This window comes from Triturus cristatus, chromosome 4_2, assembly GCF_964204655.1.
Source record: "Triturus cristatus chromosome 4_2, aTriCri1.1, whole genome shotgun sequence".
In the NCBI taxonomy this organism is placed as follows: Eukaryota; Metazoa; Chordata; class Amphibia; order Caudata; family Salamandridae; genus Triturus; species Triturus cristatus.
The window spans coordinates 169,362,333-169,381,849 of record NC_140586.1 but is presented as its reverse complement, the minus strand read 5'-3'; the positions used below and the strand labels follow the sequence as shown (position 1 = coordinate 169,381,849).

The window sequence follows — 19,517 nt, the reverse complement described above, 5'->3', positions numbered from 1 at the left end:
CACTATATTTTGTACTCCAGATGGAATAGCCTTTGAAACACCAGATGATGATGTGTTGTATAAAATGACATTGGCAAACAGAGAGAAAGAGGTTACAGGAACATATGCTGTATTCAACCCTAACGAACTACCAAAAGAATTGAAACAATCAGTAAAAACAGAAGTTTGGGACTTCACAGGAGAAGATGTAGGATTGATGAGGAATGTAGATCCAGTAAAGATAACTGTAAAAGAAGGAGTATGTTATCCAAATGTTGCACAATATAAATTGACCCCTGAAATAATTGAAGGAGTTACTCCTGTGATTGAGAAAATGATAAAACAAGGAATTTTGAGAGAAATAATGAGTAGCCCATGTAATTCACCGATAATGGGACTGAAAAAGCCTAGTGGGAAATTCAGAATAGTGCAAGATCTGAGAAAGATAAACAAAATTGTTGTACCATGTTGTCCCATTGTACCTAATCCATCTGTTATTTTATATCAGATCCCTCATGACGCAGAATGGTACACAGTGATTGATTTGTGCCATGCTTTCTTTTCCATCCCATTGCACCATGACAGTCAGCAAATTTTTGCATTTCGTTTCAGCGAGCGTATTTTGGCGTGGTGCCGAATTCCACAGGGGTATACAGAAAGCCCCTCAATATTCAATCAGCTATTGAAAAAGTCTTTGGAGAGTCTAGAAATGCCTGAAAATTCAGTACTAGTCCAGTATATCGATGACCTACTTGTGGCATCGAAAACTCGTGAAGCTTGTGAGGTAGACACGGTAGCCTTGTTGAATCATTTGGCAGATGGAGGACTAAAAGTGTCACCATCAAAATTACAATTTTGTAAGAAAGAAGTCCAATATTTGGGACACAGCATTGAGAAAGGACACAGGAAAATAACCATAGACAGAATCAGGATCATAAAAAGAATGAGTCCACCAATGACCCAAAGAGAAGTGAGAATGTTTCTGGGAATGGTTGGATATTGTCGTCAATGGATAGGCAATTTTTCATTGATTGCAAAACCTTTGGTACGTCTAAAAAGAAGTGATGTGAGAGATCCGATTGATTTGAACAAAGAGGAGTTGGCAGCATTCAAGAAGTTAAGAGAAGGATTGTGTGACGCGCCAGCATTAGGTATGCCTGACTATGATAAGGAGTTCAAGTTGTATTGCAGTGAAAGAAGTGGATGTGCACTCTCTGTTCTAGTGCAGAAACATGGAAAACTGAGGAAACCAATTGCATATTTTTCATCTATGTTGGACCCAGTAGCTGTAGCCCTTCCTGGGTGTCTGAAAGCAGTAGCTGCAACATGTCGAAGTTTGGAACAGAGTGAAGGAATTGTGATGGGATACCCTGTGAAAGTGTTTGTGCCTCATGATGTGGCGATTCTTTTAACAAGGAGTCGTACTCAGTATATGACGCACAGCCGACTGACTAAGTATGAAAAGGTCATTTTGGGCGCAACGAATGTGAGTCTTGTGAGATGCGTGAATGTGAATCCTTCAACATTGTTGCCTGATGTAGAGCATGTGGAGGTAAGAGATGAAGCAGATCATGATGGTTTGGATGTACTTGATTTTTGTACAAAACCAAGGCCTGAGATAAAAGATGACCCTTTACCAGAAAGTGATTATGTCATGTTTGTTGATGGATCTTGTTTGAGAACAGATGATGGAGTGCTAAGTGCAGCATATGCGGTTGCAGCAGTGATGGAAGCATCCTATTTGAAAGGAGTAAGGTCGGCCCAAGTAGCTGAACTTATCGCCCTGACCAGAGTATGTAAGATTTGGAAAAGTGTGAGAGTGACTGTGATAACTGATAGCCAGTATGGCTACGGGGTGGTCCATGATTTCGGCCAAATTTGGCTGCAAAGAGGTTTCCTGACCTCAAGTGGGACTCCCATTAAGAATGCTGAAGTGGTTGGAAAGTTGCTTGAGGCAATACAGCTGCCTAAGCAATTGGCTGTGGTAAAATGTGCTGCTCATAGTCGCAGTGGTGATTACATTGCCACTGGAAATAAATTCGCTAATGACATGGAACAGTATTGTGCACGAAATCCGAATTCAATCAATTGGGCAAAGGAAAAAGAATTGGTTTCTTGTTTCCCAATGTTTACTAACACTGTGGGAACATGGGATGAGGTAAGACAATTGCAGGAAGAAGCAGGAGAGGAAGAAGTAAAACAGTGGGTAAAAGCAGGATGTGCACCAAGAGAGAATGTGTGGGTCTATCGAGATGGAAGACCAGTTATGCCTGATAGCATGATGTCTGCCATGGCACGGATGTATCATGGACAGGGACATATAGGGAGAGACGCCATGATTAGGTCTTTTAAACAGACTTGGTATAATGCCAAGTTTAGGCTTGTGGCAGAAAGTATTTGTCAAAGATGTCTAATTTGTCAGCAGTACAATACCGGAAGAAAGACAGTGGTGAGTCTAGGAACAATAGGTCGAGAAGGAGGGCCTTTCACCAGAATGCAAGTAGATTTCATTGAAATGCCTCCTTGTAACAGGTTGAGGTATGTTTTGGTGATGGTGTGCCTATTTTCCAGGTGGGTAGAGGCGTTCCCAACAAGAAGAAATGATGGAATGACAGTGGCAAAATTATTGTTGAGGGAATTTATACCTAGGTTTGGGTTCCCAGTAACAATTGAATCAGACAGAGGAGGACATTTTCATAAGGAGACCATAAAATTGATTTGCGAAGCATTGAATGTACGACAAAAACTGCATTGTGCCTACCGACCAGATGCTTCTGGTGTAGTAGAACAAATGAATGGTACTATCAAAAACAGAATAGGGAAAATGTGTTTAGCCACAGGTATGAAATGGCCCGATGTCTTGCCTCTAGTACTGATGACTATTAGATCAATACCAGACAGAACTTCTGGTTTGAGTCCTCATGAAATCCTCATGGGACGCGCAATGAGACATGTATTTATACCAGTCAACAAGCTGATGACAATAACTGATGACATGGTATTGGAATACTGTAAAAGCCTGGCTGACGCAGTTCATTCTGTGTTTCATCAGGTTGGAGCGGATGCCACCACTCTTGAAAAGAAGCCAGCTCATGATCTAAGCCCAGGGGACTGGGTAAGGATAAAAGTACACAGAAGAAGAAACTGTTTGGTTCCCAGGTGGGGAAAACCAAGGCAAGTCATCTTGACTACAACAACAGCTGTGAAGTGTGCTGGATTGAAGAACTGGATCCATGCAAGTCATACCTTGAGAATTCCAAATCCAGTTGACTGTAAAGAAAAGGAGTATTTTGATGAGTCAGAATCCAGTACTGAGTCAGATGAAGAAGATAAAGAAGGAGAAAACTCTGAAAGGGGGGAGACAGATCCAAGGTTAACTTTGGTCCCCAGAAGTAACTCCCTGAGGAAAAGATTGCAGATTTCTGAATCCAGTTCAGACTCAGAGACAGAATCAAGAGCCCATTCATCCAAGAAAGAACAAAGGAAGAACAAAGAAAAGGACAGTGGAGAGACAATAAAAGAAATCTGTGAGAAGGAAGTGCCAGATAAAAGATTGAGAGAAATTCCACCTGAAACAACACCTTTAGATGGACAGGTGCCAGATACAGAGAGAGAGGGAAAGAATATTGCGGAAGACCCCCGAGGAGGTGTAGGGAACTCCAAGATATAGTTAGAAGCAAGGACAAGTAGTCAGCAGGAAGATTGCATGACTGAGATTCGAGGAGGGACAGAAGTAGGGAAAACAAAAGAGGTGGAAAAGGAACTCGTTGCAGGTAAAAAGCAAGTTGAAACAGAATCTGAACAAAGTGAAGATGAAATACCAGAAGGCCGAGTTCTGAGAAAGAGAGCTTGGAGAACTGAAAAGAATGATAAAGGGAGTAAACTGAAAAGAGCGGCCAAAGACGAGGTGTGGCCAAACAAGATAAAGAGACTAAGATATCGACTGACACGTGTAAATTCGCCAAGAGCTGAACAGGGGAATGAAGTAACGAGTCAGGAAAAATCGAAAGAAGAAGAACAGACAGTAATCAAAGAAAACAAACGAACAAGAAAATCTAACCAGAAGTATAAATCACCGGAATGGACATATGTGGCCCTGCCTGAAGTGAAGGAAGAGGCGGATAGCCAAGGAAATCCAGAGGTGACTGTACCGGAAGTGGTTGAGGAAGACGACAAATCGGAAATCCTGAGAGTTATCTTGTCCGATATTGGAGAAGAAGCGGATATTCAGGACAACCTGTATGTTGAAAACGTAGGGAAAGTGAAAGATGATGAGATGCCAAATTGAATGAGACAAGAAAATTACTGATGGAAAAACAATAAAATACTGAAAAAGACAAAAACTGGTAGAACCACGTAGGTGCTTAGAAGCCTTGGGTTAGAAACTAGTTGTGAAGTAGAAGAGGCTAAGTCAAAAGAAACGGCTCATTTAAGAAAGATGGCAATCATAAAAAGTAGCAAAAGTAGATGTACCTTCCTTAGAAGATGGTGCAAAATGTGTTGCTTTTGTACAGGATTATTAATGCTTCTTTGGAGTGTTCTCGCTCTACTAATTTCATTTAAAGTTACTGTGGATACATTAGAAGGACATAGTGATAAGATAACTAATATAGGGAAAGTTCAAAAGGTAGTTCCAACTAGAATAGATAAAAACTATTTACATAAAGACAGGTCAATAACAGATTTTTCTAACAATGTGTTTTCAAAATTGTTGTATGAATATGTAAAAACAATGGACGTAAGGGATTGCTACGTATGTATGCAATTACCTGCATCTGTATCCGAAGGAGTGACTTATCATCACCTTCCTGTAACATATGGAATAACATGTAGTGTAATAGCTAGTTTATTTTATCAAACAGGTAAATTAGAGTATTATTTTTCAGATGTAGATACTATATTTTCACAAGTACCAGCAATTAACAAACTAAACAAGGTAAAACCTGCAAAGGGATTAGGTGAATTTTTCTTAGAGACAAATGAACTAACCTTAGAATATATATTTAGAAATAACTTGACTTGCAGTTTAAAGAAAGAGGAAAAGACATTTTTGGACATGGTTGAAGAAAGGAGATTGAAAATGCAAAGAAAGGTTTCAGAAGGGAAAGTGGAGAAAACGGTTTGCGATGTAGAAACGGAGAAACATTTAAGAGGAGAAACGAGTCCAACTATGGCTTTAGATTGGCCTCAGAAAGGGAAATTGTGTATAAGAAGGAATCAGATGGCGTATGACAATTATTTTCTAGGGAATAGTAAGTGCCATGATACATTACGAATCATGGGAGGATGGGGATTCAAAGGTGGAAGAGATCCAGTCTTTCCAGGACTGTATTTTATCTGTGGGAACAGGGCATATTATCGTTTGCCAGACCATTGGTATGGCACATGTTATGTTGGCCTGGTTTTTCCAAAGATTTTTCACATGGATAGAGGAGAAGATGGTGTACATAGTTTAGGTAGTTATTTAGCACGTAGTAAGAGAGAATCTTGGACTGAAATTGTGGGTGACATTTTTGGAGCACTGATACCCGCAGTGGGAATATCTCTGAATGCGAACAAAATTAGAAAACTTTCAACAGTAGTGGATCGCTTGTCAACAAGCACCGCTGGAGGATTTTTATTGGTAAATAATGAAATGGTTGCCATGCGTGCTATGGTAATGCAAAATCGACTTGCCCTTGATATTTTATTGGCAAAAGAGGGTGGAGTCTGTGGAATGCTGAAAGTTCAACATTGTTGTACTTACATTCCTGACGAAAGTAAAGATTTGAAAAATTATATTAAAAACATTACAGAATTGCATAACGAAATTGTACCACTGGAGGTTGAAGGTGTTTGGGAGAAGATTGGTAAGAAAATATCAGTTATTAAAGACTTTGTAGTAAAACTAGGTATTTCCATTAACTTGTGTGATTTCCTTAGTATTAATAATTAGACTAGGTTGTATTTGTTGCAGAAAGAATAAAAACCAGAAAAGAATAAAAAGAGAAAACTTAAGGAGAAGGGATAAGAAACAAGAAAGAGAATTTGAAGAAATAGAACTTGAAGAATTAAAAGATAGCATGTATAAAACAGTAAAAAGAGAAGAAACAGGGGAAACTGAAATATGAACAAAACAAGAAATCAATTTGAAATTTCTGTAAAAGGGATACAACATTTTAAATTAGTGTGGTGATATAATCACCAAAGGGGGGATTGCTGGAGCGGGTAGTACAAAATTTTGTATACCAACCTATTCTGCATGTTTATATTAATCCGAAAAATCAATTAATCGTAATATTATTAATTTGTTTGAAGTGATAACTCACCAACTATATTAACAAAAGAATTACATGTGGGAATTGCACTTTGCATGGCTATATTAATTGTGAATTAACTTGTGTACTCATATTAATAGTAGAAAATTAGAATATTGCATGTTATATGTTGCTTTGGTGATGTATTTGTGATTTGTGCTTTATTCAGTGAGTATAAACCGCTCTGAGTGTTGCTTTTGCTAGATAAATACACACACATATAGGTATTCGCAAGGGGATCCAATAGAAGGGGGGCCCCTATATGTTGGATGGGTAGGCACTCGTACGTGCCTACCTGAAGACTTCGTCTATCTGTAAAAACCTGGGAGTGCACGAGTCCTCTTTAATCTTTATTATGTCAAATTGTACATTCTTTTGATGCCAATTATTTTTAAGTCAATTGTAAAAAAAAATGTTTTTGTGTAAATATGCTCTCTGTTGAACTCATGAGTATGTTGTATGAATGATTGTGTGTATGACTGCTTTCGTGTGGGACCTTCTTATATCTGAATTGTGGAATTTATTGCTCCTGACTTACTTTGTGTACAAGATTATTATCCTGACCTTTATTTATTCAAATAAATCTTGTGTTGATTACTTTCTGTCATCTGTTTCGCTGTCTTTTTGGGTCTGTTTTTTAGCCTGTCATTTCCATGCAACTTACACCCTAACTTGGGCTTATGTATATCACTCTTGTGTAGGCAGTAGGTTTCTTTTCTCTTTATTGGTATTAGCAAGGGGATAACATTTTATTAGTTATTTCTATGTTTTAATTACGTTTTTGTGTTTCTTTTGTTTAAGTTGACCATTTCGGCCTATACAAAATGGCTGAACGAGACGTTAAACGTGACTGCCCTGACAACACGAGGTTCTGGGTGAAATGCGCAGACGTCACCGCCAGCAACAGTGGCCTGGACCTGACCCCGGGAGAACATGTACCTTCCAAGGACGCTCCGGGAACCCATCCAAGACTAAAGACAAAGCTCAATTTAAAAGCCAGAACAAACAAGTTTGATGACTTCATCATTCAACACCCTGAGAACCGTACCCCGCCAATCCAAGTTGACCAATCCAGACTCTCTAAACCCCGATCTTGATACATTTTGATATTATTTTCATTATAAAAGTAGGTAGGGAATTGAACTAGCTACCGCTCTTCTTTGACGCACTCGATTTCCTGACGTTATGCTGACGGAGAGGATGGTGACACTGCTGGACAGCTGTTATCCTGAATCTTTGAAAGACTGAATTACGGCCTAACTTTGCTGAATAAAATTCTTCTTTGACTGATTGACTTAGAGGACGACTTTAGCCAGAACAGGTAAATATGATGCTCTGAAATGATGATGATGATTTCTAATTTTCTTGCAATATAATTTAGATAAAGAATATTTGATTAATTGACAAATGTGTTGTGTCGGTTATTTGAATAAGAGAAATGTGGTAAGGAGGTATTGTATAGATAGACGAGCATTATTCATTAAAACCAAATATAACAACTAAATGATCCATCTCCTTATGAGAGGGATATCTTAGGAGTCTGAGGGCAATGTGTTTAAGGGTAAGGTAAAGGTATTACTCTCATGTCAGCGTTTGGAAGCGTATTTTCCCTCAGAATACAGATCAACGGAGTGTAAGTATATTGGTGTTATGGGCCCCACCAATGAATGTATTTGAGTGAATTGGATGCCGAGGTAGTTGGTCTGTGCCGAAGGGGGAATTTGACGTTCTGCGCTGCATCAGTAGCAGGCTATCTTCAACAAGGAATGGCAGATATAGTGATAGGATGGCAACCCCAGTGTTAAAATAATATCAGGTTTAGCCCAAAAAACAGGCAAAAATGCAGAATAATTGTTGAGTAATCTCACGCGCTCTTGTTCCCATGTCTGTTAGATTTGCAAAAAAACTGAACTGCTGTCACCTGTGCACATAGCCCATTTAAGGCAATCGACATGATAATTCTGCTGAAGCCAGGAAGTGTTGCTGCCAATGACTTTCTTCAACCCCTGAATCAATTCTCGATTTTGATCCAAGCTGGCCTTGGAAGAGGTTCAAGTAGTTAATGTACTGGTTAATATCCAATAGAAACTAAGAGGGTCATTAGGTTGGCGGGCAGAATTCCTGACATTGCGGCGGGCGGTGCTCTCAGCACCGCCCGCCGCAATGCCAAGAAGGCATGTTGTGCACATCCATACACAACATGGCAGGCACCGCGTGGTGCCTGCCATGTTGTGCATGGCACTGCAGGAGGTACCATAGGTACCCCCCATGTGCACCCCCCACTCCCCAGAATTCCTGGGGGCCCGCTACGGGCCCCCAATGTCAAAAACCACCTGCCTTTACGTGGCGGCAATGCCACCACGGAAAGGCAGGTCCCCGCCTGCATTGTAATACCAGACACCGCCAACATATAAAATACTTTTCTGCCCGGTAGGCAATCGGGCGGATTGCCTACCGGTGGAAAACCGGCGGATGGTCTTTCCGTACGCCGGGGTCCACCCCGCCATGGTAATGTGGCGAGGGGGAATTTGAATGCGGGCGGTGAGTTTTAGCAGGCGGATCGCCACCGCCATAAGAGAGGTGGCGATCCGCCCGCTATACTAATGGCCTCCCAAGGGTCTGATTTAGAGTTCGGGGGACGGGCTATTTTGACACAAACGTGACGGATCTCCCATCCGTAGTATTACAAATGCCACTGGATATAATGCACTTGTGATACGGCGGAAGGATATCTGTAATGTTTGTGACGGAGTACCCATCTGCCCAAGTCTAAATCAAGCTATTAGATTTTTTCATGACTGAACGTAATCATAGACATTACTATATTCCAGTTTATTGATAGAATTGTAGTTACAAGACTCTATTGCATCCTGTAAATGAATCTCTCACGCTGCTCCATGACTATATGATTTATTACATGAAACTCTTGTGACCATATAATCCTTTATAGGGCTGTTAAGCTTTTTCTGTTCTATAAGCAGCAGGCAGCAGGATTTATCAAACTAATTGTACCCAATAAGGCAAATTAGAAAGGTAGAGTTGGCCCTTCTGGGATTTGAATCTGTGACCTATAGGTTATGTAAGATGTAAGCTGCAGGCACTTCACTCAACAAGCCATCGGGCCAACACTCACTGTGATGTGACTACGAGAATTTGCACAACCCACGATATCAATTATATTGCACCACACTGCACAGATGTGTGATACATTGCATTTTATAGGGTTTTCTGTGATTCTCAGGATCACGTGTTTGATGATGCTGGCCTCCAAGATCCCTGTACTGCCAACAAACACAATGATACTAAGCCTGCTTGGGCCATTATTAGCTACAAGAAGCTGGGAATTCCGCCTCACACAGCAGGGCTGACATAGGCATTCAATGTGGAAAACAAAAGCTGCTTGTGCGTTCCGTAGAAGAGCGATGAATGTGACTACAGTACACTGTTCCAGTGGAGGCGCAATGAGAAACTTAACAGATTACAGACAAGCACTTTTTTATATTGTTCAGCAAATCACCATCTTCATTTGATGTTGAGAAGAGTGAATAACCCGGAACAGACGCATATATATTTGAAGCCAAATTGTATGGGTGGAGGGAAACTATATTCAGAATACCAGGGACATCTTAAGGATATTGGGGGCCATGGGCCAAAAGTATTTTGGTGGCCCCTTTTCAGAACAGCTTTGAATTTATGATTTCATTTTCAGCCCTTTCGTGTCTTTTTTTGGTCAGGCCACAGACACTGCACAGGCACACACGACCATTTTCAAAATGTGTTTACATCTGATATTCAGGATTAGTTACGCGTGTTTTCAATATTGTAACACACAGCAGCAGCTCACCAGTGTTACTTCAAATAATCTCTGTGGCACCCTCTCATTTCTCATATGTGAGGTCATGTTTCGATCTAAATAAATGCAGCTTCTTTTATGGATGTTGCATGAAACATGAACACAACTTTTCTCAGCAAAGTGTCTGTAATACTCTCACACGTCACTCACATTAAAATGAATGAAAGGAAAACAGTATTTAAAACTATCTGTTTAAGAATTATTAAAGATCACCCAGGCAAGACCCAATGCAGAACAGAGCTGGCTCTATCAGGGGCCCCGTGAAAGGCTGGGACCCTGGACCAGCGCCCATTTTGCCCATGCCTCAAAACAGAATACAAATTCAAAGGTCTTCATTGCATGTGGTCTGGTGTTTGGTGTCATATTGCTATGAGATAGCCTCTTTTTTGTGTAGAAAAAAACATGAAAATTCTGGTGGTTACTGAACCAGAATCTGTATGTTCTGGTAATAACCGTTTTTTTTCCGATGCTAAATTCTGTCAGGTTTCACCTTTAAAATGTTTACTCTTATGTGGGGGGGGGGCGGTTTGGGAAGGATGAAGACTTCATCGTACTAGGTAATTACCTTGCAGAGTCAACCTGAACCCTCAACATACAAGGAGTTGAGCAGGGTACATAAGTCCTAAAGTGAAGAAGAGTTAATCCAACGAGAGTTAAAAAGAAAAAGGGAGTGTTTTCCATCATGCTTTCCAGGACCAGTCTATAGGAAGCAAATGAATGAAAACAATGGATCTGAATCACTGCTTTTTGTGCACCTGGGTCAAATTTTCATTCGCAAATACATTGTCTGCTGGTAAAAGTTTTCAGAATCTGTGGGAATTTCTGCATGCGGACAGGACATACTTCTGTGGAAACTCCACCAGTTTGGCAGAGATTCTGTTGGAGTAAATCTCCCACCAGTGGCAAGAAAGAGCTGTTTTTTGGGCAGAGGTCTAGTAAAACAAATGTTTAGACTGGAACACTTGCCCGTTTCCAGTTACCAACAAATTAACTTTCCCACTCTGGAAAGTTATTCCTGAGGAGGGCTGGAGTACATCACTTTTAAGGATGAATAAGGAATGAGCACGCCCTAAATTTTCTAGCAGCTGTAAGCACAGAGGTATCACAAAAAGCAAAAATATTTGCCTGATGAAGATATCTATCTATCTATCTATCTATCTATCTATCTATATATATATATATATATATTCACTTAAAAAACCATAGGTTTCACACATGTTATAGTTATAGTTAGCTGGACATTTCACTCGTAAAAAAACAATAAAATTCCCCCGTTATAGTTACTGCAGGCAACTATAACTCACGCGACCGCAATCCTCTGCTGATGACGTCAGATTTACATCACTGTATTTAGACACTTATTTACCCATGTCTTCTTCCATTAATCTTTAGCTATACATATATTACAAATATTTATTTTTCATAAAGACACATATGTCATCAGTGATGTAATATCTGACGTCACAGAAGACGACCTTCACCAGTAGAAAGGACTCTAGTGTTACAAGGCACAGATGCATACGGCTCTCCCCTAATTTCTAGAGCTGACCATATCTGAGCACTATCATGGACCTTTGACGAGCCTATTTGGTTCACAACTGAACTGTTGCTGTATGTGTTGGCAGAGTTAATTTCATAAGTAGATGCTTAAAGAGTGCAGTGCAAAGATTTTTTTCTAAGTGAGAGCTTACCTGGAACTCTTGAGTGAGGCAAGATAGGTGCTCTCCCGAGCAACTTGCCTGGACAATGAGAAGAGCTCCACGCGACGCAGAAGCAGGGAGTGGTCCCTCATGCAGAACTGGGCAGCAGCCTCATTAATGGTCAACTGGTGGGTAAGGGCAAGAGGGGGGGAGAAGAACAGCACTGTGTCAATAACTGCCATCCAACGGAAATATGGTCTTTGCCAACAGACCACAATTGTTTGCTATAACAGAAGCATGTTACATTGCAGGTATGTGACAGTGAGTACAAACAAACTATAGCGGACAACTGCACATGGCGTGATCCCTGCGAGGCCCCTCCGATACATTTAAATACATATTTTCTGCCAAGCACACTGACGATGTTGATGTTTCTCCCTGTAGTCAACTCCTGCCGTGCAGGCCTCACTCTGACTCATTCTTCTTCCTTATAGCTGCGATAAGAAAACACCCACCCAGGCATTAATATCACAGGAACGAGGCAGAGGCAGGGTCGGACTGAGACAGAATATAGGCCCGGACATCAAAATCAAAACGGTCCCCTTTAGTGAATTTAATAGCTAGAAAAGATACCCATGTTTGCAACATAGGGGCAGTTCTGAACTTGTAAAGATACGCTGTGGAAGTGTTTTGCAAGGTATGGAGGACTGCATAGTTTTGAGCTTGCTGCAGGCAATGTTTGTTTTAATATAAGAAAAAATAACTGTAAACAATCATTGGCAAAGCCAATAGGTGTCGCCTCTGCAAGAGCTATTGGCTTAGGCAATGTGTTTTAGCTGTGTTGTACATCAGTGTGGCTGCAGTTCAGCTTGGCTAGGAGTTATCAGAGTGGAGTGGGGTGGAGAGGGGAGTGTGGAGCAAGTGCATTGGGGTAGATTGAAGTGGGGTAGACTAGATTGAAGTTAGGTTTACTGTGAGAGAGTGGAGTTGAGTAGAGTGGGGTGGATTGAAGTGGGATAGAGTACGGCAGATTAAGGTAGACTGGAGTGGGGTAGACTGGTGTAGAATGGGGTAGATTAGTGTGGAGTGGGTAGACTGGGGTAGATCGGAGAGAGGTGGAATGGGGTAGAGTGGGATAGATTGGAGTGGAGTGAAGTGGGGTAGAGTGGAGTGGAGTAGATTGAGGTGATTGGAGAGGCGTGGAGTGGGGCAGATTGGGGTGGAGTGGGTAGATTAGGGTGGAGTGGGGTAGATTAGGGTGGAGTGGGGTAGATTGGAGTGGAGAGTGGCAGATTGGAGTGGAGTAGGGTAGCTGCTTCCAGAGTCTGTGACACACACGCAGTCACACGGACTCCTTTAGTAGTCCACGCCAGTTATTTGTTCTGGTAAAAGCAAGCGCCGATTTGCAAAAGAAATTAAGTAACTCAAAGGTGTTGGTAAAAGGAAGGACAGAATAAAACAAGTCACATAGAACAATGTCAATAATAGAAAATAAATGCTGGCTGAGAAAAAATTGTAAAAAGAAAAATACCCTGAATCACAGTGTGAGTAAGTGATGTGAGGCAAATATATTGTGGCCAATTAGGAGGCAGCTGAAAAGATTGGCAATAAAGCCAACAAATGGTAAGCAATGGGCGGGCTCCAAGCCCGTTACAGTATTCATTACAGCGCGTAGCAACAGCACATACCAGCAAGGCCTCAAAACGGCCAGCAGACCATAAAGCACACCAAAAGCAGCACACACAATGACCTTTCAGACCAGCCATTCAGGCACTGCCTCATTGCCCTACAGGCCAGTCAGATGCTGAGCAGAGGGCAGCACCAACCACTGAACTAAGTAGAGAGGAAAAACAAGCATTGGCATAGCCAATAGGTCTCGCTTTTGGGACCTTATAAGTATTTAGTTATGCAGCACAATATCCTTGGTGCAACAACATTAACTGTTGCATGGCTAAACACTTATAAGATCCCAAAGGCGAAACCTATTGGCTATGCCAATGCTTGTTTCTTTTTCATTTAGCACACCATTAGAGTGCATATGTTTCCTAGCTCTCTTCCTTCTGTGCTGCTTCCCCCAACCCTTGCTTTTTTTTGCTCCCCACCCATCCCAGCTTGCCTGTAAAAGCAGAGCAGTAGGGATATTTTTGCTGGGGTATGACTGAATAGCAGACTTTAATGGTTGTTTTTTGTTTGATCTTCTGCCATCCACATATTGCACGAAAGCACAAGCTTTGGCTTAAAAGGGTTTTATTGTGATATGGAGAGGACCATCTGCCACAGTCACTCAGCTGGCATCTGTGGCAGGAGGTGTACTTAGCATGACACTTCTCCTAGAAGAATTGAATATGAGAATTGTGGCACTCTCTGGTGTGCAAATAGTGTTTCTTTAATTGTGGTAACCCAGGTGGAGGGTGCCGGTGGGTACCATCCTCTGATCCGAGGCGTGAATCCAAATAAATATAGTCTGCGTTGTCTGAGACAAGAAACACCGTCCCCACTACGCACTCCTTAGTAATTTATATCCAATAATTATTTTCTTTCATATCATCTTGGTTTTTGCAAAAAAAGTTCTTTATTTGATCATTTTCTCTTATCATGTTCATCGTGTTGAGTAATCACACGTAGAGATGTACATTTGTTTTTCATTTGGTTGAATAAATCCCAATGCATTTCGGACAAAGCCCTTCATCAGGGGAATTATCCTAAAAAATAACCAAAGTGCATATAATCAATGCTCCAAGCGGAACCGTTGCAGTAATCAAAGTATGCTCTGTGGAAATCACCTAAATCGAAGGAAAAAAGGTGAAAAGAAAACATCCACCGAATGTAGGAAAAACGAAGCCGTTCGTAAAGGACATAACTCTGCGTTAAAAAAAGAAAAGAAAAAATAGTGTCTCAGGGATGTGCCCATGTCGCAAAGTTTTGTTAAAAGGATTGTGGGTAAGAAAGTGTCCTTTGCCGGATAGAAGATCTGCATTTTGCTAATCATCTGCCCTGTTAGCTGGGATGTATTTTGTTTTACTGACTGTAATTGTGTATTATATTTGTAATTTTATGACTCGAAGGCTGGTAGTTGCATTATAGGAAAGCTTATACTCAATAGAGTAGCCCAGAGTTGATTATGTTGCCAACCCAATGGTAAAGGTTATAGGCCTCATCATTTCACTGGGAAAATGATGTCCGATACCATAAGTCTGATCTGTTTATTGTGACAAGTTAATACACAAAACAGTGTGCCTAGTTTATTAATTGTAAAAAGCATTTGTTAGTCGATAGGTGTTCATTGGTGGATGATTATCACTATTTATTGGCTGTATACAGGAGTTGTTTTATATGTAATCTCACACATTAGAAGAGCATACAATTGTTTAGGCGTTGGTTAGCCCCCACTGGCATAATTGTATTTGTAATTTTATAAGTGTATGTCTGAGAGTTTCTCTTAAGTTGGGCTGTGCTCAGTAAAGTGGTCCAGAGTTGTTTACGGTTACAAGCCAGTGATCAATGTTGTGGGCCTCATTGGTTTACTTGGAAAAGAGAGGTTAGATGCCATAGGTCTGATCTGTTTATCATGAAAAGTTTTGATATAGGAAGTAGTCCTGGTCTATTTATTGTGGAAAGCAGACGTAAAATCAATACATTTTAAAGATGGATTGTGATTACACTCTTGTTGCTTACCTCCTATGACAAGCCCTTGGGGTTGAAGATTAGCAAAACAGTACAGATTTGCAAAACAATACTCCTTGTTTGGCCTTTACCCAACATTAATAATGTACATATTTATAATTGTAAAGCTGTGTGTCTGATGTTTGCCAGCTTTTGCACAGTACAAAAGGCCTGAGCAGCTTATTGTGACAAATTTACAGGCTAAAGGCTTGTTTCATTTTTATAAAGTTATTTCGGGTGCTAAAGCTCTGTCTCGTTTCTTATGAAAATTTTTGACAAAGGTTTAGGCCTGACTTATTTATTATGAAAGCATTTGTTGAAGCAAGTATACCCTAACAGTGTATTGTTATTACACCCTGTTAAATCCTGTAAACAGATATTTTGTTACATCAAATCTAATTAATTACCTTAGTAGGCAAGGGTTATGATGTTTATTACCACCTTTGACAAAACCTTAGAAGATTTGCACTGTGATAATTCTTGCTACACCCTAAGTGAGCGCCTGAAAGGTATAGTTGTCTGCCATGCTCTAATAATAAAAAATACAAATAGAGCTATACATATAAATACATACAAAAAGGGCTTTGGATCAGCCCTCTCCTGCCACTGGTCTGTTCGAGTGTCACCCTCACTTTGCTTCCATCTGGGACGGCATTGAACCAATGCTCAGCCACTTAAGCCTTTGCTGTATTGCCCTACAAATGATGGCATTTTGCCTTATCACATGTGCACCTCTGTCTGAACATGAATGCACTTAGGTGCTATGTATGGCTGGTGGGACAGTCTTTCAGTTTTTCATGTACCCTCGCTTGCTTCTAATTTCATCATTGCACCGCATCCTACATGGTCGCTGACTCGAATCTGGTCAGCCATCTTTGTAGATAAACATCTCTATAATGTACCATTGTTTATCATTCTAAGATGGCCACGTCTTTGCTTCCAAACCTGGAGGCCATGTTGGAACTTGAAATCAATAGTACGCTTTATACAGTATCATTGCACGTCCGTACCCTCCCAAGTTTTAGTTGTATTTTTTATACAAGCATACCATGTAGGCAGCAGCATGTTTTAATTTTTCAACGTGTATTCATGTAATTTGTTACATATGCTTGTTGTGGTTTTGTATGTGGATTGTGTGTAGGTAAGTCGGCAAATGCAACAATGACTCCCTGCATGGAAGAGTTAATGGATCACTGTCCAAATAAATTTATGGTGACGTTTTGTGTGCCTAGAGTCAGCAATGACTGAAGAAGCACTTGCAGCTATAAGCAAGACATATGGCATTATCAGTGCGTATTTTTCTTTTCGACGACTGCACTATGGCATGGAAGAATAGCTGTCATTCATGCTACGGGGCGAGCTTGTCTTTCGCGTCCTCCCATCTCAGAACCGATGCACTTTAAAGGTTAATAAGTAGAAAAGCTTAAATATTTTAGTGCAATATCTGTTCCGAAAGCATGTTATGTGCCAATAGTGGCGAGTCATGAAGGGAAAAGGTTCTCTGTAAAGGTTCACTGATCATTTTGACCGAGTGTCGCTTTACTTCACACAGTCCTTGCTAAAAGTGTTTCCTAAAAAAATGGCCTCGCGGCAAAAAAAAAAAAAAACAAGTGGGGGGGAGTGCATGCGTATGACGAGAAGGGCGGGGGGGGAGAAAGGAGGAGGGAATGAGGGGTAGTGCAAGCCGAGTAAGGCTTAAAGAGAGAACAATGGCAGATGGCGATCAAAGCGGCCGTGTGGTCGCAAAAGTGAAAGTAAGCGCGGCGCGCGCGCCCGCGCACATGCACTGTACCTCTAGGCTGGCCTGGTAGCACTTTTTGGAGCCCACATACAAAATGTCTCTTCGAGCCAGCGCAAGCGCTGGGGCTCAGCGAGACCTAAAGAGCCACCTACAGAGAATACTGACGAGCCCTGTACGTTCTAGGGTGGGGGCACGGTGATAAAATCATGCAGCACTAAAACGTCAATGAAATTGCATTGTGGTGAGGCCGTAATTATTTGATAATTAAACCAATGCAATTACACAATGTTGGGTTATCAATGAAAGCGAAATAACACTTGTCATGTTTATGTGCTGAACTGGAAGATAAATAGAGAACTGACGATTTTACAGTTTTCCACCTCCTTAAAACAAAGTCTGACCTTTCACTCTTCAAAATACTCTGTTGCTTTATAATATCTTACTAATGGTACACGTATGCTTTCACGCATTCTTAAAATTGGGTAATAGCTTTCAAACCAGCTTGAAATCACCCAACAGTTTACACACTTTCATAAAAATAATCTGACAATATAAAAACATTTCTAAACTATCCTGAGAACGTTTACCCCTCCTTAAAATAGCTTAGTAATTAAAGTGACTTCTAAAAATAAACATTTTAAAAAATGTGGGCCAAGTACATAATTTCTGACAGTTAAAATAAATTCAACAAAAAATAGCATTTGCTGACTTGTAATCACAGGTTTCAATCCAAATCTCTAGTCAACACTTCCAGATCTCAGCCTACTGCTTTACAGAATCAAAAGCCGATTTTTAAAATATACTTTAAAAACATATTCAATCCTGCACTCGATTGTTATAAGTTAAGGTCATTAACATTTGTAAAGGCAGAAGTATATTATTGTAAAAGTCTCTGACAGACAATGTAAAATCACTTGGATTCACCCTCAACACAGACCTCCCCTTCAAAGAGCACACTGCAGGGAAAACCAAAACAGCATGGCACCACGTCTCTCTACAGAACAAGCATCTGCAATGCAATCGGTCTCGCATTTGCGAGAGTTTAAGCTATTGGCTTTGTAAATGACAATGCCTTTTATTTATCTGTTTTGATAATTAACACATAAAACAAAGGCATTGTCATTAACAATGCTATTAGCTCAAACTCTTGTAAATGCAAGACCTATTTCATTTCAAAGAAGCGGCCGTCATTGTTCTGGACTGCTTGCAAAGTGAAAGCGTGCCTGGCGCTGCATGTTGCAGGAAAGCATGTTGTGCCTGCAGTAGGAGAAACTCTTTAAAGAAAATAGTGCTCACAGACTAAATAAGACATACCCTGTGACAACAGAAGTAAAAGGCGCAGTCCTCATGGGAGGTTACAAATGAAGACAAGGCGGTACTAAGGAGGGACTAACAAGCCTATTAACGAATCAAAAGCCAGCATTTACGAAGGACAATGACACAAGCTAACGACAAACATGGGCAGAGAGTGGGCGGGGCTCCAAGTACATACTCGAATACAGCATGCCTCGCAGAGCAGCGCATGCACTACTCAAGTTCAACCTAAGAAGCATAAGCCTTCCTCCTTGAAAATGACTTCAGTGCTAAAATGGAAACCATGGTGCTTTTATATCTGGATGTAGTGTGCTCAGTGGTATACCCCACACCGTAGTGGCACCATTCAAAGGCAGTCTACAGGCCACAGCACAAATCATCAAGAGCATGATTAAGAAATTCAGACATCACCTTCAAGTACCTCAGAAACTGCAGCCCCCACACATCTAGCCAACAAATCTAACCACCTCAACTGAATAGTACCATACCAGGAGCCAGGAAAATGCCATACAGCATATAAAAAATGTGCAATATATTACAAACAGAAGGCACCCTCAGACTGATTACCTGGGTTATGGAACAACATACCTACTGGCATAAGAACGTCTCCGACCCTCCTCTAATTCAGAACAAGCATTGGAAAAAGCCAATAGGTCTCGCCTCTGCGAGAACTTGTGTTTTTGTTTTGTTTTGTGCAGCAGTGTGGGTGTACAGTAAGTTTAAAGTTTTTAAGGCTATAGAATGTGTGATTAACAGGTATGCATTTCTCTTAACGTGATAAGAATGAATGTTACTTGTGTTTTCCAGCATAGTAGTATTGGTTTTTTTTTTAAAACCTGTTTATTGGCTTAGTAAAGTTGAATTGAAAATTTTGGTTGTGGGTGATCTGCAGTTTCATATAGTTTGTAAAGCTGTCACATGTAAGTGGCATGAATCGGCTCTAAGCTGGATGTGATGTGCATGGTGCCTATATAGGCGCTACCCCTGCGTGCTGTCAGTTACTTTTCGCGACATTCCTCGCCTTGAGCGAG

General features: G+C 40.8%; 1 protein-coding gene across 2 annotated transcripts in view; it reads right to left on the bottom strand.

Annotated features, from left to right (window-relative positions):
- NAB2 (NGFI-A binding protein 2) overlaps positions 1 to 19,517 on the bottom strand; it is a 127,345-nt gene that overhangs the window by 38,803 nt on the left and 69,025 nt on the right. For both annotated transcript variants that reach the window (XM_085600972.1, XM_085600973.1), the window contains exon 3: positions 11,820 to 11,953. In XM_085600972.1, the coding sequence (XP_085457098.1) occupies positions 11,820 to 11,953 (134 nt within the window). The remainder of the gene's footprint in view (positions 1 to 11,819; positions 11,954 to 19,517) is intronic.